The sequence below is a fragment of the Debaryomyces fabryi genome, assembly GCF_001447935.2.
Source record: "Debaryomyces fabryi strain CBS 789 chromosome Unknown contig00159, whole genome shotgun sequence".
NCBI classification, from domain to species: Eukaryota; Fungi; Ascomycota; class Pichiomycetes; order Serinales; family Debaryomycetaceae; genus Debaryomyces; species Debaryomyces fabryi.
Window position 1 is genome coordinate 1 of NW_015385585.1, and position 22610 is coordinate 22610.

At 35.6% G+C, this 22610-nt stretch overlaps 14 protein-coding genes across 14 annotated transcripts; 9 read left to right on the top strand and 5 right to left on the bottom strand.

Annotated features, from left to right (window-relative positions):
- Positions 1–1009: 1009 nt before the first annotated feature.
- Positions 1010–4231, top strand: ENA2 (Na(+)-exporting P-type ATPase; the record flags this gene model as incomplete). Its single annotated transcript, XM_015613815.1, has 1 exon — positions 1010–4231. The coding sequence occupies one exon, from the start codon at positions 1010–1012 to the stop codon at positions 4229–4231; it is 3222 nt and encodes a 1073-aa protein (XP_015465344.1).
- Positions 4232–4347: 116 nt separating this feature from the next.
- AC631_04987 (phosphoglycerate mutase) lies at positions 4348–5028 on the bottom strand (the record flags this gene model as incomplete). The annotated part of the gene is made up of 1 exon (XM_015613816.1): positions 4348–5028. One exon carries the CDS (start codon positions 5026–5028, stop codon positions 4348–4350), a length of 681 nt encoding a protein of 226 aa, XP_015465345.1.
- Positions 5029–5144: 116 nt separating this feature from the next.
- AC631_04988 (3-methyl-2-oxobutanoate hydroxymethyltransferase) lies at positions 5145–6239 on the bottom strand (the record flags this gene model as incomplete). Its single annotated transcript, XM_015613817.1, has 1 exon — positions 5145–6239. One exon carries the CDS (start codon positions 6237–6239, stop codon positions 5145–5147), a length of 1095 nt encoding a protein of 364 aa, XP_015465346.1.
- Positions 6240–6290: 51 nt separating this feature from the next.
- GLO1 (lactoylglutathione lyase) lies at positions 6291–7262 on the top strand (the record flags this gene model as incomplete). Its single annotated transcript, XM_015613818.1, has 1 exon — positions 6291–7262. One exon carries the CDS (start codon positions 6291–6293, stop codon positions 7260–7262), a length of 972 nt encoding a protein of 323 aa, XP_015465347.1.
- Positions 7263–7510: 248 nt separating this feature from the next.
- On the top strand, positions 7511–7910 carry TTR1 (dithiol glutaredoxin; the record flags this gene model as incomplete). Its single annotated transcript, XM_015613819.1, has 2 exons — positions 7511–7582; positions 7668–7910. The coding sequence occupies 2 exons, from the start codon at positions 7511–7513 to the stop codon at positions 7908–7910; spliced, it is 315 nt and encodes a 104-aa protein (XP_015465348.1).
- Positions 7911–8318: 408 nt separating this feature from the next.
- On the top strand, positions 8319–10577 carry GCN20 (putative AAA family ATPase; the record flags this gene model as incomplete). The annotated part of the gene is made up of 1 exon (XM_015613820.1): positions 8319–10577. The coding sequence occupies one exon, from the start codon at positions 8319–8321 to the stop codon at positions 10575–10577; it is 2259 nt and encodes a 752-aa protein (XP_015465349.1).
- Positions 10578–10778: 201 nt separating this feature from the next.
- AC631_04992 (N-acetylphosphatidylethanolamine-hydrolyzing phospholipase D) lies at positions 10779–12143 on the top strand (the record flags this gene model as incomplete). The annotated part of the gene is made up of 1 exon (XM_015613821.1): positions 10779–12143. One exon carries the CDS (start codon positions 10779–10781, stop codon positions 12141–12143), a length of 1365 nt encoding a protein of 454 aa, XP_015465350.1.
- A 181-nt stretch (positions 12144–12324) lies between these two features.
- AC631_04993 (uncharacterized protein) lies at positions 12325–12645 on the bottom strand (the record flags this gene model as incomplete). The annotated part of the gene is made up of 1 exon (XM_015613822.1): positions 12325–12645. One exon carries the CDS (start codon positions 12643–12645, stop codon positions 12325–12327), a length of 321 nt encoding a protein of 106 aa, XP_015465351.1.
- Positions 12646–12869: 224 nt separating this feature from the next.
- Positions 12870–13371, top strand: AC631_04994 (uncharacterized protein; the record flags this gene model as incomplete). Its single annotated transcript, XM_015613823.1, has 2 exons — positions 12870–12971; positions 13027–13371. The coding sequence occupies 2 exons, from the start codon at positions 12870–12872 to the stop codon at positions 13369–13371; spliced, it is 447 nt and encodes a 148-aa protein (XP_015465352.1).
- Positions 13372–13473: 102 nt separating this feature from the next.
- On the bottom strand, positions 13474–14983 carry UBP6 (ubiquitin-specific protease; the record flags this gene model as incomplete). The annotated part of the gene is made up of 2 exons (XM_015613824.1): positions 13474–14915; positions 14968–14983. The coding sequence occupies 2 exons, from the start codon at positions 14981–14983 to the stop codon at positions 13474–13476; spliced, it is 1458 nt and encodes a 485-aa protein (XP_015465353.1).
- A 533-nt stretch (positions 14984–15516) lies between these two features.
- Positions 15517–17250, bottom strand: AC631_04996 (hexadecenal dehydrogenase; the record flags this gene model as incomplete). Its single annotated transcript, XM_015613825.1, has 1 exon — positions 15517–17250. The coding sequence occupies one exon, from the start codon at positions 17248–17250 to the stop codon at positions 15517–15519; it is 1734 nt and encodes a 577-aa protein (XP_015465354.1).
- Positions 17251–17684: 434 nt separating this feature from the next.
- On the top strand, positions 17685–19415 carry AC631_04997 (flavoprotein; the record flags this gene model as incomplete). The annotated part of the gene is made up of 1 exon (XM_015613826.1): positions 17685–19415. One exon carries the CDS (start codon positions 17685–17687, stop codon positions 19413–19415), a length of 1731 nt encoding a protein of 576 aa, XP_015465355.1.
- A 174-nt stretch (positions 19416–19589) lies between these two features.
- Positions 19590–20594, top strand: AC631_04998 (uncharacterized protein; the record flags this gene model as incomplete). The annotated part of the gene is made up of 1 exon (XM_015613827.1): positions 19590–20594. One exon carries the CDS (start codon positions 19590–19592, stop codon positions 20592–20594), a length of 1005 nt encoding a protein of 334 aa, XP_015465356.1.
- A 248-nt stretch (positions 20595–20842) lies between these two features.
- Positions 20843–22531, top strand: AC631_04999 (phosphoinositide binding protein; the record flags this gene model as incomplete). Its single annotated transcript, XM_015613828.1, has 1 exon — positions 20843–22531. The coding sequence occupies one exon, from the start codon at positions 20843–20845 to the stop codon at positions 22529–22531; it is 1689 nt and encodes a 562-aa protein (XP_015465357.1).
- Between the last annotated feature and the right edge of the window lie 79 nt (positions 22532–22610).

A 22610-nucleotide genomic window follows, 5' to 3' on the forward strand; every position in this document is an offset into this window, starting at 1 on the left:
GTAGTATGGAAAAGAAGAGGGGGAGAAATCGCCTGCTGCGGCACGTGCCAAGACTGTGTCTATATTACATGCCAATACGACAATGCCAATACTACAAATTTCTTGTACATCAAGAAGAAGAGCACGTCATATCTAAGTGATGGAACACCTCCATATAGTCTCTTATTTTCTAATACATTCCCGAAAGATTCGATTTCGACGAAATATATTCTCATGGACATATCCCTCTACATATGTAATCCCTTGCCTTTGGTCTACTATCACGATTATTCAAGCAGACTCCATTATGGGATAGTTTGATATATTCAGCTCAAAAGTATCTATGGTATGGTCATAGCTCCTCTTGTGCCTGGTTTTCTATAGTCCTATCTCATTACGCCGATTATCAATTTCTTCGGTGTGTATCGGTACATGGCAAGCCATAATTATTGCTTATATAATCATTAGCTAAGAAAATGCCAATGTCTTCTGAGACAGCCATCTCGCAATTAATCCATCCGTATTTTTCTTGCCTGCATAACCACAATTAATCTTGGTCTTATCCTAAGCCCACCCACCATCATGGTCAATTTGTTCTATTTTTTCACGTACTATCAAAGTTCACCATTCCTATTACATTCTCTGACCTTTATTATGCCTCTCATGATTTCCCTAGAACCGATATTCCTTATCGGTATTATTAACTGTCAATCTACATTTCCAACTTTAAACTTTTGGCGTGCAGAAATCTAACTTCTGGAGTTGTTTTTGACGTTAATGCGGTTCTTTCATTCTAGAAGACTAATATGATGCGTTATCAACCGGCAGGGCCAAGATAGTTATGTAGCCCGCGACACGTAACTTTAATCATAAAATAGAGCGAATACAGAAGAGGTCACATGTATGCCCCATAATATGCTTCTTGGCCTTCTTGGCTGATAGGTCTAATATATAAATGTGCAAATATACGGGGTCAAAGAAAGAACTGATTACTATTTTCAAGGTATAAAGAAAAATAGAGAACTACCTAATGAGTTTTAGTTCAGCAAGTTCAGAATTAGAGAAGAAAAATGACCACATGAAGGATGAATTCCAGCCGTACAGGATGAGCATCGAAGAAGTTGCTGCACATTTTGATACGGAGATTGAAAATGGGTTGACCTCTTCGAAAGCAAACACTATATACGACACTGTTGGAGGTAATAACTTAGGAGAAGATGAGAAGATCTCGTACTCCAAGATATTAGCACATCAAATGTTCAATGCGATGATTTTAGTTTTGATTATATCGATGGTTATTGCATTAGCAATAAAGGATTGGATTTCCGGTGGGGTGATTGGATTTGTTGTTTTCATTAATATCCTGGTAGGGTTTGTCCAAGAATTGAAAGCCGAAAAAACAATGGGATCCTTAAGATCCTTAAGTTCACCAACAGCATTTGTAACAAGAAACGGAGATGATGTGACCGTTCCAGCCGAAGAGGTGGTTCCAGGAGATATTGTGCATATCAAAGTGGGGGACACTGTTCCTGCTGATTTACGTTTAGTAGACACCATGAACCTTGAAACAGATGAAGCTTTGTTAACAGGTGAATCGTTACCTATAGGTAAGGATCATAATGAGATCTATACTGATAGATCTGTTCCTATCCCAGTCGGTGATCGTCTTAATATTGCTTTCAGTTCATCTGTGGTTTCCAAAGGTCGTGGTAAAGGTATTGTGGTTGCTACAGGATTAGACACGGAAATTGGTACTATTGCTCAGTCGTTGCGTGGTAATGATGGCTTGATCAGAAAAGTTGATAAATCAAATGATCGTAAGCCAAAGAAAAGAGAGTATACGCATGCTTTCTTTGGTACTTTTAAGGATATATGTCTTAATATCTTAGGTGTTAACGTGGGTACTCCATTGCAAAGAAAATTATCACTTTTGGCTATTTTCTTATTTTGGGTTGCAGTTATATTCGCAATTGTAGTAATGGGATCCCAGAAGATGATTGTAAACAAGGAAGTTGCTATATATGCAATTTGTGTTGCATTATCGATGATTCCTTCTGCATTAATTGTTGTGTTAACTATTACAATGGCAGTAGGTGCACAAGTAATGGTACAGAAAAATGTCATTGTTAGAAAATTGGACTCTTTAGAAGCTTTAGGTGGTATCAATGATATTTGTTCAGATAAAACTGGTACATTAACGCAAGGTAAAATGATTGCCAAGAGAGTATGGATCCCAAATGTCGGTACTTATTCAGTTGACAATATGAATGAACCATATAATCCAACAGTCGGAGATATGTCTTTCACCAAATACAGTCCAAAGTATGCTAAAGAAGCAGATGAAGAAATCAATTTTTTGCCTAATTTGCCCGAGCAAGCAAAAAATTTTGAAAATTGGTTATATACTGCAACGTTAGCTAATATTGCTACAATCAATCAATCCAAAGATGAAGAGTCAGGTGAATTGGTCTGGAAGGCTCACGGTGATGCTACCGAAATTGCAATCCAAGTCTTCACCACCAGATTAGATTACGCTAGAGTATCATTACAAGATGGTTTTGAACATATAAGTGAATACCCCTTTGATTCCACGATTAAAAGAATGTCAGCGGTCTATAAATCTAAGTCAAATGGAGAAACCATGGTTTATACAAAGGGAGCTGTTGAAAGGGTCTTGAGTATTTGTACGCATTGGTTAGGTCATTCGGATAATTATGATGAAGACTACGATGCTAATTATGACAATTCTAAACCAATTGAATTGACAGAAGATGATAAAGCTATGATTGAAGAAAATATGAATGCATTATCTGCACAGGGTTTGAGAGTCTTAGCATTCGCTAGCAGAAATGCGACTGATTCGCAAGATGATTTGAGCGACAGAGAACAAGTCGAAAAAGGCTTAACTTTTCAAGGCTTGATCGGTATATATGATCCACCAAGAATTGAAACTGCAGATTCTGTTAAAAAATGTCATAGAGCAGGTATTAATGTTCATATGTTAACTGGTGATCACCCGGGTACTGCTAAAGCAATCGCTCAAGAAGTAGGTATTTTACCTCACAATTTATATCATTACAGTGATGATGTTGTTAAATCAATGTGTATGACTGCTAATGAATTTGATGGATTAACTGATGAAGAAATTGATAATTTGCCAGTTTTACCATTAGTTATTGCTAGATGTGCACCACAAACTAAGGTTAGAATGATTGACGCCTTACATCGTCGTAAGAAGTTTGTTGCCATGACAGGAGATGGGGTTAATGACTCCCCATCTTTAAAGAAGGCTGATGTTGGTATTGCAATGGGTCTTAATGGTTCAGATGTTGCAAAAGACGCATCTGATATTGTTTTGACGGATGATAATTTCGCCTCTATTTTGAACGCAATTGAAGAAGGTAGAAGAATGTCTTCCAATATTCAAAAGTTCGTCTTACAATTGTTAGCAGAAAATGTTGCGCAAGCTTTATATTTAATGATTGGTCTAGTTTTTATTGATAACTCTGGATTTTCTGTTTTCCCATTATCCCCTGTTGAAGTCTTGTGGATTTTGGTGATTACATCATGTTTCCCAGCTATGGGATTAGGTCAGGAAAAAGCCAGTGATGATATTTTAGAAAAACCTCCAAACAGCACTATTTTCACTTGGGAAGTTATTATAGATATGCTTGCATATGGTCTCTTTATGGCTGTTTCTTGTATTTGTTGTTTTGTGATTATTGTCTACGGTGTTGGTGATGGTTATTTAGGAATTGATTGTAACGCATCAGATACCCATTGTGATTTAGTTTTCAGAGGTAGATCTGCTTCATTCGCTACTATGACGTGGTGTGCTTTAATTTTGGCATGGGAATGTGTCCATCAAGACAATTCCTTATTTTACATGAGAAGAGATACTGATAATCCATGGTGGAAGCAAACTGCGATCGATTTATGGGACAACCAATTTTTGTTCTGGTCAATTATTGGTGGATTTGTTAGCGTTTTCCCAGTTGTTTATATCCCTGTTATAAACAATGATGTTTTCTTGCATAAGGGTATTGGATATGAATGGGGTATTTCTGTTGGTTTTAGTTTATTATTCTTACTCTCTTCTGAAACCTGGAAGTGGATGAAGAGAATTTACAAGCGTAAGCAAACCAAGAAAATCCAAAACCCTGAATATGATTTAGAAAGAAACGATCCATTTCAAAAGTACGCATCTTTCTCGAGGTCTAATACTTTTGATAAGAATACCGTTATCGTCTAAATTTAGGATGTTATTTAATTCTTCTATAATAATTTCATTTTACACTCAAATATAGTATATTACTCTTAGATTTTTAATACATTATAAATATTCTATTGATATAATTATAGCGTAAGCTACCTCAATAATTGTTCTTTTACTTCTAATTGTGCACCCAAATGATCGGTGTTACCAAATATATGAATGGTACCTCTACCATCTTGTTTGTTAATATCGATTACCGAAACCGATGTATTGAATGGAACTTTCAAATCCTTAGGTCTTAAGGATGTACTTAAGCCATACTCTTTTATGTCATAAAGATAGTTGATGAAGGCAGTTATGACTCCTCCATGAGTGCAGATTCCATAATTTGAATAACCCTTAGTTTCACTAAGCTTCACAATGCGATTCCACTCGCCGTCAACCCTCATTAATAAATCTTCTTTAGACTCACCCATGTTCCTAAAATTTTCACCATACTTTGCAAGCGCATCTTTAAGGTACATCCCTTGCACAATCCCCATTTCTCTTTCTCTTAAATTTGATGATTTTCTAACTTCTATGTCACCATGATATTTAAGTATTTCCTTGCTTGTGTTTTGGCATCTTATTAAATCAGAAGTTGTAAAACCATCAAACTTTATACCTTTTAAGGCTTCTCCGACTAGTTGCGATTGATTAAGTCCTGTTTTATTGATGTCTATATCTAGATGACCTTGCAAGATCTTTTGCACATTATGATCAGTTTGACCATGCCTTATTACGAAAATGCGGAGTATATTGGGGTCTGAGTTTAATTTAACTTCTTTAGTCATGTTCTATTATATATATGTACTGAAAAATATCAAATTTTAAATTTTATTTATCGAGATAAAAAAATCTCGTCTATAAAGGAGCGACTTTAATCAACGTCAATTTGCAGTATTTCATATCAGTTGGCCTTTTTCATTGAATCAGCCTGCATCTTAAAATCATGGAATACTTCCTTCTTTATTTTGAACCCATGATCGTCTGCAAGAGGAAATTTTCCATGTTGTAGATCTTTTTTGTAAGTATTTAGTGAGCGCTGAGCACTAGAGAAGAAATCATTATATTGCTTGACAAATTTCGGTTTCATTGAGTTTTTAGGGTCTCCCATCCCGAGCAAATCGGACATGACCAAGACCTGACCCGAACAAGCTGGACCTGCACCGATACCAATGGTCGGTATGGATAAATTATTAGTAATATATTCGGATAATTTGTTGGGTATGCATTCTAGAAGAAGCGCAAATGCACCTGCCTCTTGCAAATCCAAACAGTCCCTATAGATCTCAAGAGCTTTCTCTGTACTATTTCCCTGGACTTTAAATCCACCCAACGCATTATGGCGTTGTGGTGTCAATCCAACATGAGCCATAACAGGAATACCTACGGAAGACAATTTCTTAACAGTAGGCACTATATCACTTCCTCCCTCGATTTTCACAGCTTGAACTTTCCCGTATTTGACCAACTTTATAGCTGAAGAGACTGCCTGTTCCACTGATATTTCAGTACATCCAAATGGTATATCAGCAACAATAAAAGACAGTTTATTACCTCTAAGAACAGCTTTTGTATGGTACAAAAATTCGTCGAATGGAATTTCTGTAGTGTCTTCATAACCCAAAGCAACCATAGCTAATGAGTCTCCAATTAAATTGATATCTATATCGGCACATTCAGCATACTTACCTGTTATATAATCGTACGCAGTTACCACTGATATAGGACTCTTAGTCTCGTAAAGCCTTTGGATGTCTAATAATGTCTTCCGTTTAACATCAGTCTGATACGATGATCTAATTATAGACTTAGTACTGAAGTATCTTAAACGAGCTATATTCTTGACTTGACTTCGAAATAGAACCATCACTGTAGTTACCTGAGCTAATCGTATTTGCTTTATCAATGGATTCGTTTTGGATTCATTCGTTTTTGGTGCATTTTTTTTGGGTGCATTTGGCAGCGAATATTTAAACGAGCTAGATCTAAACGATTCCATTAGAATTATCTATTTTTCTTTAATACTATACTACAAGTATACACATCGAAAATGCCTTCTTTTAACAAATCATTTGTGATGAATCACACATGTCTTCGTATCAAAGACCCAAAGGTTTCAATTCCATTTTATACCGATATTCTTGGAATGAAATTAATTGCCACCTTACCCTTCCCTGATAGTAAATTCACATTGTACATGTTAGCATATGACAATGGAGACAATGACAACGATTTAAGCTGGTCTGCGAGGGAAGGTGTACTCGAATTGTGTCATAATCATGGTGTTGAAAACGATGAATCCTATAAGTTGAATAATGGAAACGGAGACGAGTTTAGAGGATTTGGACATATTTGTGTTTCGGTTGATAATATTGAAGCTGCTGAAGCTCAGTTATTAAGCAATGGAGTTAAATTCCAGAAAAAGTTAAGTGATGGTAGACAAAAGACCATTGCTTTCGCCTTAGATCCAAACGGATACTGGATCGAATTAATAGAGAACGGACAAGGCAAAGTCTCGAATAAGACTGATTCTACTAATTACAAGCTTAACCACACTATGATAAGAGTCAAGGACCCAAAGAAATCCTTAGATTTCTACCGTAACGTTTTAGGTATGAAATTGTTCTCAACCAGTGTTCATGAAGGTGCAAAATTTACCCTTTACTTTTTAGGCTATGAACATGATCCATCTTTCAAGGAAGACACTCTTTCTAGAGAAGAACAATCCAAGAAACAAGGAGTGATTGAATTGACCCATAATTGGGGTACTGAATCGGACAACGAGTTTAAAGGTTATCACAATGGTAATTCAACTGAAAATGGTGCTATACAAGGTTATGGACACACCTGTGTTTCCTGTAATGATCCTTCCAAATTCTGTGAGGAGATCAATGCTGAATTTGGCGAAGCAAATATTGATTGGGCTGTTCAATGGGGTAAAGGTGGAATAAAGCAACTTGCTTTTATTAGAGATCCGGATGGATACTCCATTGAAATTATAAATTCCGTGTTCAAGCAATAACTATCCCTCCAGCAGAATATTTCTTCGAATATTCTAACGAAATACCATATATAGTGTCTATAGGGTAGCAATCTACATCAATTCGTCTATATCTAAGCAGATCTAATAATCTGGTCACATGATGTGGCTAATTTGAATCCATAGCAAGTGCATAGGCTCTTACTAATTATATCATATATTTAAATACAAGGTTTTTTTGCTTTTACATGATTTCTAGTGTATTTAGACGTTATATAACTACTACAAGAATGGTCTCTCAACAAACTACCGACAAGGTTCAACAATTGATTAAAACTAAGCCAATTTTTATTGCTTCAAAGGTATGTACTCCGGATGGACATTAATGCCACAGCTTGAAAGGCAAATTCCTCTAAAACTGAACAACCATTACTAACACATCATCAGTCTTACTGCCCATACTGTGCTAAGACTAAGAACACCATTTCATCTATTACTAAGGATGCTTACATCATTGAGTTAGATGAAGTAGAAGATGGAAGTGAAATTCAAGAGGCTTTATACGAATTGACTGGACAAAAGACCGTTCCAAATGTTTTCATTGGAGGTGAACACATTGGTGGTAACTCCGATGTTCAAGAATTGAATTCTACTGACAAATTGGAAAGCAAGGTCAAGGCTGTTTTATAAATGGTTTGATATACGAAATATATTTACTTAATTAAATGCTTCTTAGATGTACAGATACTACAAGTACTATAAGCCAATATATGATTATCTATAGTTGAATACGTATTAGAATAAACTAGTATTTTCAAAAATATAAAAATGTAGCTTATTTCGAAATCTTAAAATTTTGCCTCTTTAATTATACATAATACTGAATATCGCTAAGCGTAATATTCAACCGTGCCATACATAGCGTAATGCACAATGACTAGTCATCTCTAGTTGTGTCAGTGTCTAGGTATGTCTACCGTTGACCTTTATCCATTAGTCTGACGTGCGCGAACCCATAATGTAGTGATTGAAAAATTTCGGTAAAGAATTTACCTCTGATAAAGTTAAGTAGTGGTACTAGATACATAATTAGGTAAAATGTCTAACGTCGGCTTACAAATTCGTCAGTCAGTTCCTTCGATTGACCCAGTTGTGGCAGATTACGCAGTTGGATATATTCAGCATGTCTCACACTCAACTGAAGACAGTGTTTCTGCTCAACTGGTAGATATTAACAGTGAAATGGAATTTATAAAAGAATTATTGATTGATGCTGGTGGTTCTGATGAGAAAGTTTCACAATTAGCTAAGAATTTAGCTGAACAACTAAATACAAAACTTAAAGAAAATATGGCAAAGTTAGAAGTTACTGGTGATACTTCGAGAAGATTATTGGACGTTAATTTATTACGTCAAAATAATTCAAAGAGAGATATCAACTCCTCGTTAGCATTGTTAAATGCTAGTAATGATATTGAACATACTGGAAGAAAGATGGAAAGTAGAGTTGACATGAAAAAGTTGGAGAAACAAGAAAGAAAAATTGCCAAAAAGGTGGCTAAGAGAAATAATAAATTTGTTCAATACGAAGCTTCTAAATTACTTAACGAAAAGAAAGATGAAGATTATGATTCCTTTTTCCTTGAAATCAATCCTCTTGATTTTGGTTCGAGTGCAGGAAAATCTAAAGATATCAAACTTGATAACTTCGATTTATATGTTGGTGACGGTCAAAGAATCTTGAGTGAAGCTTCATTGACTTTGGCTTACGGTAGAAGATATGGTTTGGTTGGTCAAAATGGTATCGGTAAATCTACATTATTAAAGGCGTTATCGAGAAGAGAATTGAATGTTCCGAAACACATTACAATTTTACATGTGGAACAAGAAATTAGAGGAGATGATACTTCAGCCTTGCAAAGTGTTTTAGATGCCGATGTTTGGCGTAAGAGTTTGTTACTGGAAGAAGCAAAGATATCTGAAAGAATAAGTGAAATTGAAAAGTTGAGATCTGAATTCGATGAAGAATCAAATGAAGTTATAAAATTAGATAATGAAAGAGAAGATTTGGATAAGCACTTGCAAGAAGTTAATGAAAAATTATATGAAATGGAATCCGATAAAGCTGAAAGTAGAGCTGCCGCAATCTTGTATGGTCTTGGATTTACAAAAGAAACGCAACATATGGCCACAAAATTATTCTCTGGTGGTTGGAGAATGAGATTGTCATTAGCTAGAGCCTTGTTCTGTGAGCCTGATTTATTATTATTGGATGAACCCTCCAATATGTTGGATGTTCCATCTATTACTTACTTGGCGAAATATTTACAAGGTTACAAATCAACGGTGTTAGTAGTTTCGCATGACAGAGCATTTTTGAACGAAGTGGCTACAGATATTATTCATCAGCATTCAGAAAGATTAGATTACTATAGGGGATCCAATTTCGATTCGTTCTATGCATCGAGAGAAGAAAGAATCAAAAATCAACGTCGTGAATATGAAAATCAAATGGCATACCGTCAACACTTGCAAGCTTTCATTGATAAATTCAGATATAATGCTGCCAAATCTTCCGAAGCACAATCGCGTATTAAGAAATTGGAGAAATTACCAATTTTGGAGCCTCCAGAAGATGATAAGGTAGTTACATTCAAGTTCCCAGACCCAGATAATATATCGCCTCCTATTTTGAGAATGGAGGATGTCACATTTGGATATGATCCTTCTAAAATCTTGTTAAAGAATGTTGATTTGGATGTGCAAATGGATTCACGTATTGCCTTCTGTGGTGGTAATGGTACTGGTAAGACTACATTATTGAAATTATTAATGGAAAATTTGACTCCATTAAGTGGGTTTGTTACAAGAAATGGAAGATTGAGAATTGGTTATTTTGCCCAACATCATGTTGATGCGATGGATTTAACTCTTTCGGCTGTTCTGTGGATGTCGCAAACTTTCCCTGGTAAATCAGATGAAGAATACAGACGTCATTTGGGTTCTTTTGGTATCACTGGCTCCTTGGGTTTACAGAAAATGCAGTTGTTATCTGGGGGTCAGAAATCTAGAGTTGCATTTGCAGCGTTATGTTTAAACCAACCTCATATCTTAATTTTGGATGAACCTTCTAACCACTTGGATACCCAAGGTTTAGATGCCTTAGCTGATGCATTGATTAACTTCAAGGGTGGTGTTTTGATGGTTTCGCACGATGTTTCTATTATTGATAGAGTATGTAATGAAATCTGGGTCAGTGAAAACCAATCAGTTAAAAGATTTCCTGGTAATATTAATGATTATAAGAAACACATTTTGGCTGCTGCTGACGAGGCTGGTGTTGTTAGTAAACATTGATCACAACGCATTCTATTGCATAGTATATATATATATTTATTTATATATATCCATTATAATATCACTAATATTAAATGCAACTGTATTGTAGATTTCGGTGTCCCTCTATAGTAATTCCTCGTGCATATTATCTCAAATAACCAAATTTAAAATATTGCGATTAGTGTACAGTTACTATAGACGTTTAACCTGGCATATATCATGGTTACTAGTCTATTTTCGTTCAAAGCGAAGGTTGGTCTAGGTCTCTTATTATCATATACCTCATTCGAGGTTTACATGCATTTAAGGACGAAGCACATTATATCGCAAAGGAAACAGGAATACGAGAAGTTTAGTAGCACTTCGGGTACAAATTCTATAGATAAGGATGTTGATTTTAGCAAATTCAAGTCAGCTACGGTTGCTGGTATGTTTGTTAATCCTTTTGATGAGTATAGGCCACAGACAGCATTTGAGTTTCTCCTTGTTCGTATAATGGAAGCATTTGAGAGTCTTTATGGGAATCTGATAGAATTGCATAAGAAGGTTACCGAAGATGGTGCTAGTGATGTCGAGGGAGTTTTGCATTCATATAAACCGGATCTAGAATTACTAAGACAAAACTCAGTATTATTACAGAACTGTATAAGTAAAAATAATTTCAACAACTTGACGAGTTCTTATAATGGATGGCTTAATGTGTTTCCCACGAAGTCACTCCCACCCTTAGGAGAACAAATGATATTCACTTGGTTAGGACAATCTTGCTCATTGGTGCAAATCTCTGGTATAAACTTTTTGACTGACCCAATTTTGAGTAAGCATTTGATCACTGAATCTTTTGGACCAAAAAGATTGATCCCATCTGCGATGTCATTCGAAGATATTAAATACGCTACCAATAACAATATCAACTTCACATTAGTATCGCATGATCATCCGGACCACTTGGAAATGAATGTTGTTAGAAAAATTGGTAATTCAACTACATGGATCTTGCCATTGGGGCTAAAAAAGAAGTTTGCCAGAAATGGTATATATAACGTTATTGAAATGGATTGGTGGGATTCCGTACCATTAAACCGTTATATTAGTAGTGAGTCTAATTTGACTGATAATTATGAAATTGTCTGTGTCCCAGCCATGCATTGGTCTGGAAGATACATATTTGATTCGAATACCACATTGTGGTGTTCATATATAATCAAGCGTAACGGTGAAGCATTATTATATCATGCGGGTGATACAGGATATCTGAAGGAACTATTTGATATTATTGGAGAGAAGTACTCCCCAATAAATTTATCTTTATTACCTATTGGTCAGTATTGTCCATCATGGCATCAGAAACCAAGACATATTTCTCCTCAAGAATCGTTACAAATCTGTGACTCTGTCTCCTCAAAATTTATGATGGGTATTCATTGGGGAACATTTAAGCTTAGTAGCGAACCTATTCTAGAGCCAAAGCATTTATTAGAAAAATATGCAGCCTTAATGGGCAAATCCGACAGCTATAGAGCACCACATTTAGGATTGACTTACGTTTATGATTTAGAAAAAAACAGTATAATCGAACGCTGATATAGATATGTGTATATCCTTACATAAGTGGTCGGTATTGATTACCTATTATTATAACATACAAGAAAGCTAAAAACTGATATTCTTTTCGAATTGTATTTACATATTTTTCAATTTTCACCTCTTTTACTATTTCCAAACCATTTCAGTTTCCTACTATATAACCAGCTGACACCTGCGTCTATTCGTTTCTGTAAATAGCTCTCAATTTAGCTTGTTGCGAGTGAATCATAGCTCTTTGGTAGGCTTGGAAATCCGCATCCGATCTGATCACAGATCCGATAGACATAAACAACCCAAAAGTACCAACTGAACCCATAATGTATTGACCCAATGTTCTCATCACACCGTTTGGTCCGGCACCGTTTTGTAAAATAGAAAACCCTCCAAATAAAACACCAACACAGACTCCGACAGTGGAACCCATTATGGCACCCATTTTGAATTTTTCAAAGTTTGATGGTTGCTGAGCAGCATATTGATACTGTTGAACAGGTGGCATACTTTCAGATATTAATCAAGATATATCCGTTTCTAATTATAAGCGGAAGTCTGACAGCTTAAGCAATTATTTCAATCAGGAGTTAGTAAATTTTTTATCAACACATTTTTGGTAAAATCCACACGACCCTCCAACCAACTATGATCAGCGTAAAAGCCATGGAATTATTATAGGTTGTAAAGCAATTTAAGTAAAACCAAAGATTAAAAGCATAAATTATCATAATGGGTTCATCAGCTTCTAAACCAGAGACTAAAGTTTTCACTCCATCAACACCAATTGATTTCAGTGCTTCATTTTTGTCACAGTTAGAAAATTCAACTGAAGTGAGTATTTATCTACACGAATCTTGAATTTAAAGTAAAATACTAACATTAATAGTCTGACTATTCTCGTGCCCAATACACTGAAAAATACATTCAGGATAGAGTTGCCGCAGAGTTAAGGAAATTAGAGCAAGAAACTGTCAAGAACTTTCAATCAGTAACTAATGATTCATTGATCAAAGACAACAAGCCGGGTTTATCTGTCACTACATCAAATGAAAAGCTTGAAAAATTAACAAAACTCTTAGAAGAGAACGCTAAGTTGGCCAAGGTTGAAGTCAGCAAAGAAGTGCAAGATGCTAGAGGAGAAGTTATCAAATGTTTGAAAGATAATAAGGGAAAAAGCTTGAACTGCTGGGAGGAAGTAGAAGCTTTCACAAAATTAATTAAAGAATTATAGTAATTTATTAGAAAAATAAAAAAAGAGTATAAAGTTAGACATGAAAGTATGACTATTTATAAAATGTAACGATAATAATACTAATGTAGGCTTCTAGTAAATTTATAATCCTGTGCCCTTGTATACTAAAATCAAAGCACTATCACTTTCCCCGCCACCGGCTAACGTTTCGATTTTTTCTCTAGTAACTGAGCTCACCTTGTCATCATTAAATCTCCACCACTTATTTCCATCCAAATCACTCTGATCTTTAACAAACGATTGATAATGACCCGAATCAGCTGATGAACCACTGTGTGTAATGATAGCACTAAGTTCGTAAACTGAAGATGGGTTTTCGGTTGTTTCCTCCAAGTTGATGTTCGAAGGTAATACTTGCTTCAAATCATCATTAAATTTGGACTTAATTGAAAGCAACTTCATGTTTTCCTCTTCTTGTTGCTCGATTGGGTTCAATGTAGACTCGCTTTTAGACTTCTTGAAGTCACGAATCATGTCTAAGTTCTCCTTTTCAACTTTTCTGATTTTGTCTCTTATAGACACTTTTTCCTCTTTAATTGATTCATCTAACATATCAGCTACATCTAACTCAAATGGAAATTGAACCCTTCTTAAAATTTTCGATTTTTTTTGTGTATCTCTCCTCCAGAAAAACCTAACGAAATGAACCGTCAAGAATTTTGGTAACCTAGTTATAGTTCTCTTTAATTCATACTCCGTGTTAGATTGTAATGTATCATTATACTTTTCTATAGATTCCTTTAAACCATCTAAAATCCCATCTTTCAAGAAATTTGTTTTAATATTTATATGACAGTTGAGTTTAAAAGCGTCTTCGTAGTCAACCTTAGGAGCTTCTTCTGGTAATGCTAAGCATTTCTGTTCCGTCTTGAAAGATAATCTGAAAAGATCACCGACCTTTAATGTTTGATTCAACGCATTTAATATTTGGGAAAATGCCTCCTCTGCATCTTGTTGCTTAAAAAAACCTCTTTCTTGTTCCGCAAATTGGGGGTACACATTTCTAAAAAGAGTCAAGAATAACATTGGATTAACACTTTCATGTTTCTTCAACATTTGCTGAAAAACTCCTTTTAATGAAACCGTCAATGACTCAGTAGGATTTCTGTTGATCGCATTTGATGATTCAAATTTAGTTAATTTGTCAGTCACTTCGTTGATTTGGAATAAAGTTTGCAAAGATGAGTTCAAGTAACAAGTATTACCTAAGTTTACTAACCCAGATGGTTCCATTCCAACCTTAGTTAACTGATTCTGGTTCAAATCTTCTATGAATACATGCTTTTCTGCTGGCTTAGATGGCAATCCCTTGTCCGGAGTTCCCAAAACCATAATCGGTTGTTTCAAATTTAAATTTAACGATGACACCGTAACATCATCATTTAATTTACCTCCTTTTATCAAAATCTTTTGTCTTTCGGTAGGAATATTTGTCAATTCGTGTATCTTTTCTTTGAACTTTAATCCAGTAGCATTTGATTCAAGCTCAATATCATACAATTTCCCCGCGTTCTTGATAGAAACTAAGACTGGTTAATATGCTGTTGTGTTACTAACAAGTAATACTATACTTACTATTAAAGGTTGACATTTTTATGCTTCAATTGGTTGTTTAAATATAATGTTGTGGCAAAAGCATGTTTTATGGTTGTTTCTTGGTAGTGTGTTACCCAATCATGTATTAGGATATCAAATGGCGGAACATCATATAAGTCTTGAGTTGATATGTAACTATTTGTCCCTCTATTGCATTAATTTGGAGTAGTTTATAAGTTCTTGCTTTTCGGTACCAATAGCATTGTATAAGTATAAATTATAGTTCGATATCAAAAGTATAAAAAAATATACCAATCTCCCGGGGGTGAGTCGAACACCCGATCTCAAGATTACTTTGAGGTACTCATTACAGTCTCGCGCCTTAGCCAGCTTGGCCACCGAGAGGAATTGGATAGTAAGAATTTTGGACTACTTGGCCATATGATACTTAATGATACTTGAATTATTGCAACAAATAGTAAAACATATGGACTACAACGGTGATTTGTCGAAAACACATTTTATTATTAAATTTTGAGCATACGCTATATAAATAGAGAATAAATATTAGAATATAGTTTAAAAAAATTACAACGAATTTACCAAATTATAACCCAAAGTACAAATACCAGTAAAACCAGTCCAGGCAGCCCATAATGGATTAGGACCATTATATCTTACGTCTCCAGTTCTACCAAACCAAACATTACCATTGTGACTGGTCATAGAACTTTGTATAAGCTTGTCCTTCTTGTCATTAAATGGAGGATATCTGGCAGCCAAGGCAAAATCGTTATACAAAGGTTGTTCCATGGTAGTTCTTTCGTGAGTAAAAGCACGGAAGGAGTAATAACCATGATAAGCACCTTGACCTGATGTACCAACACCACCAATTGGGGCATTGGTTAAACTAAAGTGCATAATGACATCATTGACAATTGCACCACCCGATCTAATTGAAGTCAAAATTTGATCAACTTGAGGGTTCTTTCTAGAGGTAGGACCACTAGTAAAAATGTACTGAGCCAAAGGGAAATCATGATGCTTGATTACTTCTGTAGTAGCTAATGATAAATCTGTATAAGTTAAAACTGGTAACAATGGGCCAAATAATTCGGCCTTCATTGTGGAGTCATCCCAGGAACAATTATCAATAATAGTTGGCGAGAGAAATCTAGTTGATTCGTCTCTTAAACCTCCAACAACAATATCACCCTTTGTATCATCAAGGGTTTTACTCAAATTAGCAAATGCCCTATCATGAATCAAATGAGTATAGTTTTTATCATCCTTGGTCAACGAGCCGTAGAAATCTTCTTCGATTACTTTTATCATAGCCTTGACCAATTTATCTTTAACCGAAGCATGGGCTAAAACATAGTCAACTGCAACACATGTTTGACCACAATTGGTAAATCTACCCCAAACAATTCTTCTGGCGATTGTTGGGATATCTTTATCCTTAACATCGTCCAAAACAAAACATGGAGACTTACCACCTAATTCCAACAACACTGGAGTCAATGTCTCAGCAGCCTTCTTGGCGATTATAGTTCCGACCATAGTGCTACCAGTATACATTATCTTATCGTACTTCTGTTCCAAAGCCTTTGTGGTTTCAGGAATAGCACCGTTGATGGCGTAGAAAATATCATCATCTAAAGCCTTCGAAACAATATCACAAAAAAGCTTAGAGAAGTGAGGTGTCAGTTCACTGGGCTTGAACACAACCACATTTCCCCCCGCAAGAGCTGCTACTATCGACGAGAGCGAAAGCAAAAATGGGTAATTGAAAGGCGAAATAACCAAAACTGTTCCCAATGGAACCCTCTCGATGTATACAGGGGTGGTTTTCATCGAAACTGGCAAATCAGTAACCTTTTCGGGTTTGACCCACTTGTGCAAGCTCGACATAACGTGCAACAACTCACTGAGACCTCCGGTAATCTCCAAATTCTTGGTTTCTGAAGGCAGTCTGTAGAAGTCCTTGTACAAAGCGTCACAGATAGGATCCACATTGTCCTTCACTGCAAAATAAAGATTTCTCAATTGATTCAACCTGAACTGGATTGAATGCGTCTTACGGGTCTTGTGGAATGACTCTGTCAAACGAGCAACTCTAACTGGAATCTCGTCCAATGGTGTATATGGCAAAACACCTTCTTGTGTATCTTTTCCCACTCCATTGCCTCCTGATGTTGCAACAGGTCCTTCATGCTCCAATTTATTTTTGACGCTATCCGAGGTATTCGTTTTGCCGTTTAGCTTTTGGGACGCAACATTAACGCCTGCTCCTTTTTTTTCCTTATTACTTGGTGCCATTTTATTTCCCTAATAATATTTCTGATATTATATATGTGGTTATTGTATAAATAACTCACTTTTTGCCACTACAGGGGATATTCTGTTCTTTATATATCGTCTCCACTATTATCTTCACATGTATATAGCGGACTTAAAATGCTCGTGATAATATCAACAATTTTTGGACGTGTATAATACAATTATTTTTGTTAGAGAAAGTACAGAGGGATACAAGTTTCTAATCTTATCTACAGAATTTAAGTAATCAGAGCTATACTAGTTACTAAAGTTAATATATCGAATTTAGTTGTCCAGAAATTGATCATTTAATACGTGGGAAGGTTATACGATTGTCGTATTATATTAATTGAGTTGCACAACAATACATTTTTATGTATTATCAATGGAGTGACCTTTTAGGATACCAGTAGAATATTGCAAAAAATTCCAAAATGTCACTTGAAAACAACAATTCGCAAGATATTGGGGGTATAAATATGGTATTAAGTCCAAGACCGCAGAAAGCGAGTGGGAGTAGGACGCATATGTCGAAAAGTGGTGGTATGGCGAAGGGAGAAAAAGACGGTAAAGATGGGCGAGAAAACAAGTCTGTGTTGACGGTAAAACCAGCGCCAAATTTGAAATCTTGTTTATTGCCTAGCAGCGATGTTTCGAGGCCACAGCTGTCTCAAAGTGTCGGGTTTGGAGGTGAAATGCCACCGGGTGGTGTATGTATGGGCCACCACGCGCATGCTTCGTTTGCAGAGCCGGAGGACGATATCAGTCCCAATAAGCATGGGTTATTATCTTTGAATAAGATGGGAACGGCCTCTACGTCGCCTGGTGAGAACGTAGCCCAATCGCATGTGCCAAATATGAATTACAATTGTGAAGGTCCTAGAAGTACGTCCCCGTCAAATTCCACGCAGGGACAACATGAATACGTTAGTCCACCGCTGATGACCAGAATGAATTCATTGCGATATTCGGGACAAAATGATAAGAAAATCATCGAGTCTATGAGACAGTCGAAAACGACTAGCCCATCGCCCATCAGCTCGCCAAATCCTGATATTAAAAAATCAGAAACTCCTGAACAGAGAACTAAGGATAAATTGCACTTATTGATTGGTATCACTGGATGTATCTCGGTTAATAAGAATATATTCTTGATAATTGAGAAATTGTTCGACATGTACACGCCGGAGAAGTTAGAGATTCAGGTAGTGTTAACCAAGGCGGCGGAATGGTTCTTGAGTGAAAAATTGTATAAATTTGAAGCAATGGGTGTCAAGGTATGGTTTCATGATGACACTTTTAAATATTTCCTCACCAATAAAATAACAACAAACCCAAACAAACCGTTAGTTAAATTAACACCAAGCTTATTGAGTCAATACATTTTGAGTTACGATCTTCAGAAATGGACTGATGTGTTATTGATCGCGCCATTATCCGCTAACACGATGGCCAAGTTAGTTAACGGATTGTCGGATAATCTCTTGACTGATTTACTTCACACATGGCCTATTCCTCTGGCTAATTATCCACAACAACAGCAAAAAGCTGGCAACCAACAACACGATAACACCGTATTGTCGAACAACTTACTAGCACCAAAGCCAATCGTAGCTGCATTGGCTTTGACTAGTTCTATGTATGCACATCCGATAACAAAAAGACAATTGTCTCTTTTGCAAGAATCCTACCCTAACATGAGTATATTAAAACCAGTGGAGAAGTGTGTCGATATTGATGGTAATATATCAATGGGAGGTATGAGGTCTTGGACTGAAGTTGTTGACTTTGTTCTGAAAAAATTGGGCGAGCCAAGTAAGAATGAAGATGAAGAAGGTGAAGATGATAATGATGACGACGATGACGATGACGATGAAGATGAAGATGAAGATGAAGATGATGAAGATGACGATGATGACGATGATGACGATGATGACGATGATGAAGATGACGATGATTCGGAAACTATGGTCATTAGAAATGAAAACAAGGTGCGTCATAATCTACGTGACAGTAAAAAGGTTCATCCTAAACCTGAAAGAACTATAGAGTCATCCAACAAAAAAGTTTCAAATAAAGAACTTAAAGAGCATGAGAAACTAGCTCTTCAAAATGCTATTAAAAATTCTAGCTTAGGAGTTAATCAGTCTGGTATAAATAATTAATAATGCCTCATATGTATAGTATGTATAGTATGTATTATATTTATTGCATATTTTGTAAAAAGGTTGCACTTAATTTTGTGGAGTAAAAATGAATGATCTTTTAAGAACGAGAATTGAAAAGAATCAGAAATAAGTATAACTCATTGAGTAATTATAGAAAAACTATCTTGAATTATGAAAGCATTCCAATTTGATCCCAGTACGTTCTCTAAGGAGGAAATTTTCATTGGTGGTATCTCAACCTATTTGTATAATACTGAGGCCCTTGTTCCTTATGTTGAGAAATTCAACGAAAAGGTCGAGCATCATGACCAGAATATTAATAGGAACCAATTCAATGAGTTGCCAGTAAACGTCATTTATTTGATCCACCAAAGATGTGGTGATTATAAATTTACTGAATCGATTGCTTATACGATCTTAAAACAATACTACGAAAAGAAAGAACAGAAAGTTCCATTAATTTGCGTTACATTTGATAACAGAAATCATGGTGCTAGAAAGGTTGATGATTCGAAAAACTCTTCTTGGAAATCCGGTAATGATACACATGCTTTGGACATGATTTCGATGATTGACGGTATCATTGACGATACTAAATTGATTATGACGTATTTGCCAAGCTACTTAAATTTAGAATATCACTTATCCGAGTATGCTAAGGTTCACCATAATACTAGTATTAAATTCTCCAACATCTTGAGTGGTTATTCCTTAGGAGGACATACAGTTATTCGTTTTGCTAACAAATACCCAGAATTAGTTGATATAATCAACCCTGTTGTTGGGTGTAATGATTTGTCTTCGTTATTGATTAACAGACTTTCTAATTCTGAACTCGATTCTCCTAATTTTGACAAGCGCTGGTTCTATTTTGATTATAATGAATTAATGTTAACTGATGAACAAAAGAAATCCATTTATCCCGAGGCATTTCACAAGTATATTTGTCAAGAAGATGGTGAAATATTTGATAACTTTCCTTTCTCCAAGATTAAGATGTTCGCAAGTTTTGGTGAAAAAGATACTCTAGTTCCACCTCGCTTATCGAAGGTTTGGGTTGATGTTTACGAAAACTCAAATTCGACTACGGGTATATATATACAAGAGGGTGTAGGACATGATGTTACACCTGAAATGGTTGATAAATTCACCTCGTGGCTTGTGAATTATATTTAGTTCTTAAATCCTAGAATTGCATGTTAACTCATCTAACGATATCAATTGTTAAATAATCAGTTTAGACTACAAAAAGACATAAATATTACTATCTATATAAGATTCTCTGTGTTTATTTCAATAAATAGAACGATCTTTCGAAGAATCTTCATTATTATACTTTGATTTTGTGTAATTTATTATACCATAAAAGGCATCATGTTTAATTACAAAGTTGAATACGAAGGTATACAAACACCTCATAAAGCATGTTGAAAAGCCAATCAAATACTGGCCATGTAGATGGTTTGCATAACAGCAGTACTCATTATAATGATGAAGTCTCGTCAATATCAAAATCTATAAAGAATGCAGACGAATCGGTTAATTTTATTACCTTTAACCAAGATGCATCTTGTATTGCTCTTGGATTGAATAATGGATACAAGATATTCAACTGTAAACCGAATTTTGGTAAGTGCTATCAATTTAAAAAGAATGAATCCATTGGCAAAATTGAAATGTTATACTGTACGTCATTGATTGCAATTGTTGGATTAGGTGAAGAAGTAGGATCGTCACCCAGAAAGCTTAAGATAATAAATACAAAACGACAGTCGACTATATGTGAGCTCATATTCCCATCGACCATATTGCAAGTTAAATTAAGCAAATCAAGGATGATTATATTATTAGAGGAACAGATATATATATATGACGTAACGACCATGAAATTACTACACACCATTGAAACCAGCCCTAACGGCAATGGCTTGTGTACATTATCTTCTGACAACTGTGATGGTAAGAACAACAGTTATTTGGCATATCCTTCGCCACCAAAAACCATTACTCATGATTCATTATTGGTAAATGGAATTAATACTAATGGCGGGATGAATTCTGTTCAAAATAATGTACAATCGGTAAGTAATAGTCCCAATAGAATTGGGGATGTGATTATATTCAATACCACCACTTTACAACCGCTTTCAGTAATTGAAGCCCATAAATCTGCATTAGCCGCCATAACATTATCCACCGACGGCACCCTATTGGCTACAGCATCGGATAAAGGAACAATTGTGAGGGTATTTTCTGTTGCAACTGGCTTGAAATTATATCAGTTCAGAAGAGGAACTTATCCTACTAAGATATTCTCACTTTCATTTAGTTTTGATAATAAGTATGTTCTTGCGACTAGTTCAAGCGGAACTGTACATATTTTTAGGTTAGGTGAGGACGAATCATTAGAAAATAAGCATAAGAGAAAGAGGAATTCGAAGAAATTGAAACTAAATCCAGAATATGAAACGATAACAGAAGAAAATGAAAACGAAATACAAAAGGAAGACGCAGAAGACGACGATATAATTCAGGACGATGGCGATGACAGTGATGCAGATGACGATGACGATGAATCATTGGAAGTCATACCTAGTAAGCACAGAAAGTTATCTCAAGATTCAAACAATTCATTTACTAGTTTTAATTCTACCTTTAGTAATGACGAAAGCAAGGATAATAAATCAGAACCGTTGATTGATCAAAATCGTTTGTCGGTAGCGCGTCTAATACGAAGATCTTCCCAGACATTGGGAAGAAAAGCGGCTCAAAAAATGGGGGACTTTCTTCCAACGAGGTTCTCATCCATTCTTGAACCTACTAGAAATTTTGCCTCCTTGAAAATCAACTCCGTGAGTAAAGATATCAAATCCATTGCTATTATAAACAACGAAATACAAGAAGATCTAGTTCCTCAAGCATATTTAAATTCGAAGGAAAATAACCCTAGCCCTCCCAAAGATATCTCGGTGAATAATGCTAAGGATTTACTCCCATTAAATTTATTACATATTAATGTTGTAACATCCGAAGGTTATTTTTACACGTACGGCTTGGATCCAGAAAGAGGCGGAGATTGTATATTATTACACCAATATTTCTTATTAGATTAGCGAATAAATAATTTAATTCGATAAGCATCGTATTAATTGTGTTGCAATTTATGCGACTTGTAGAAATGAAAAAAAAAAC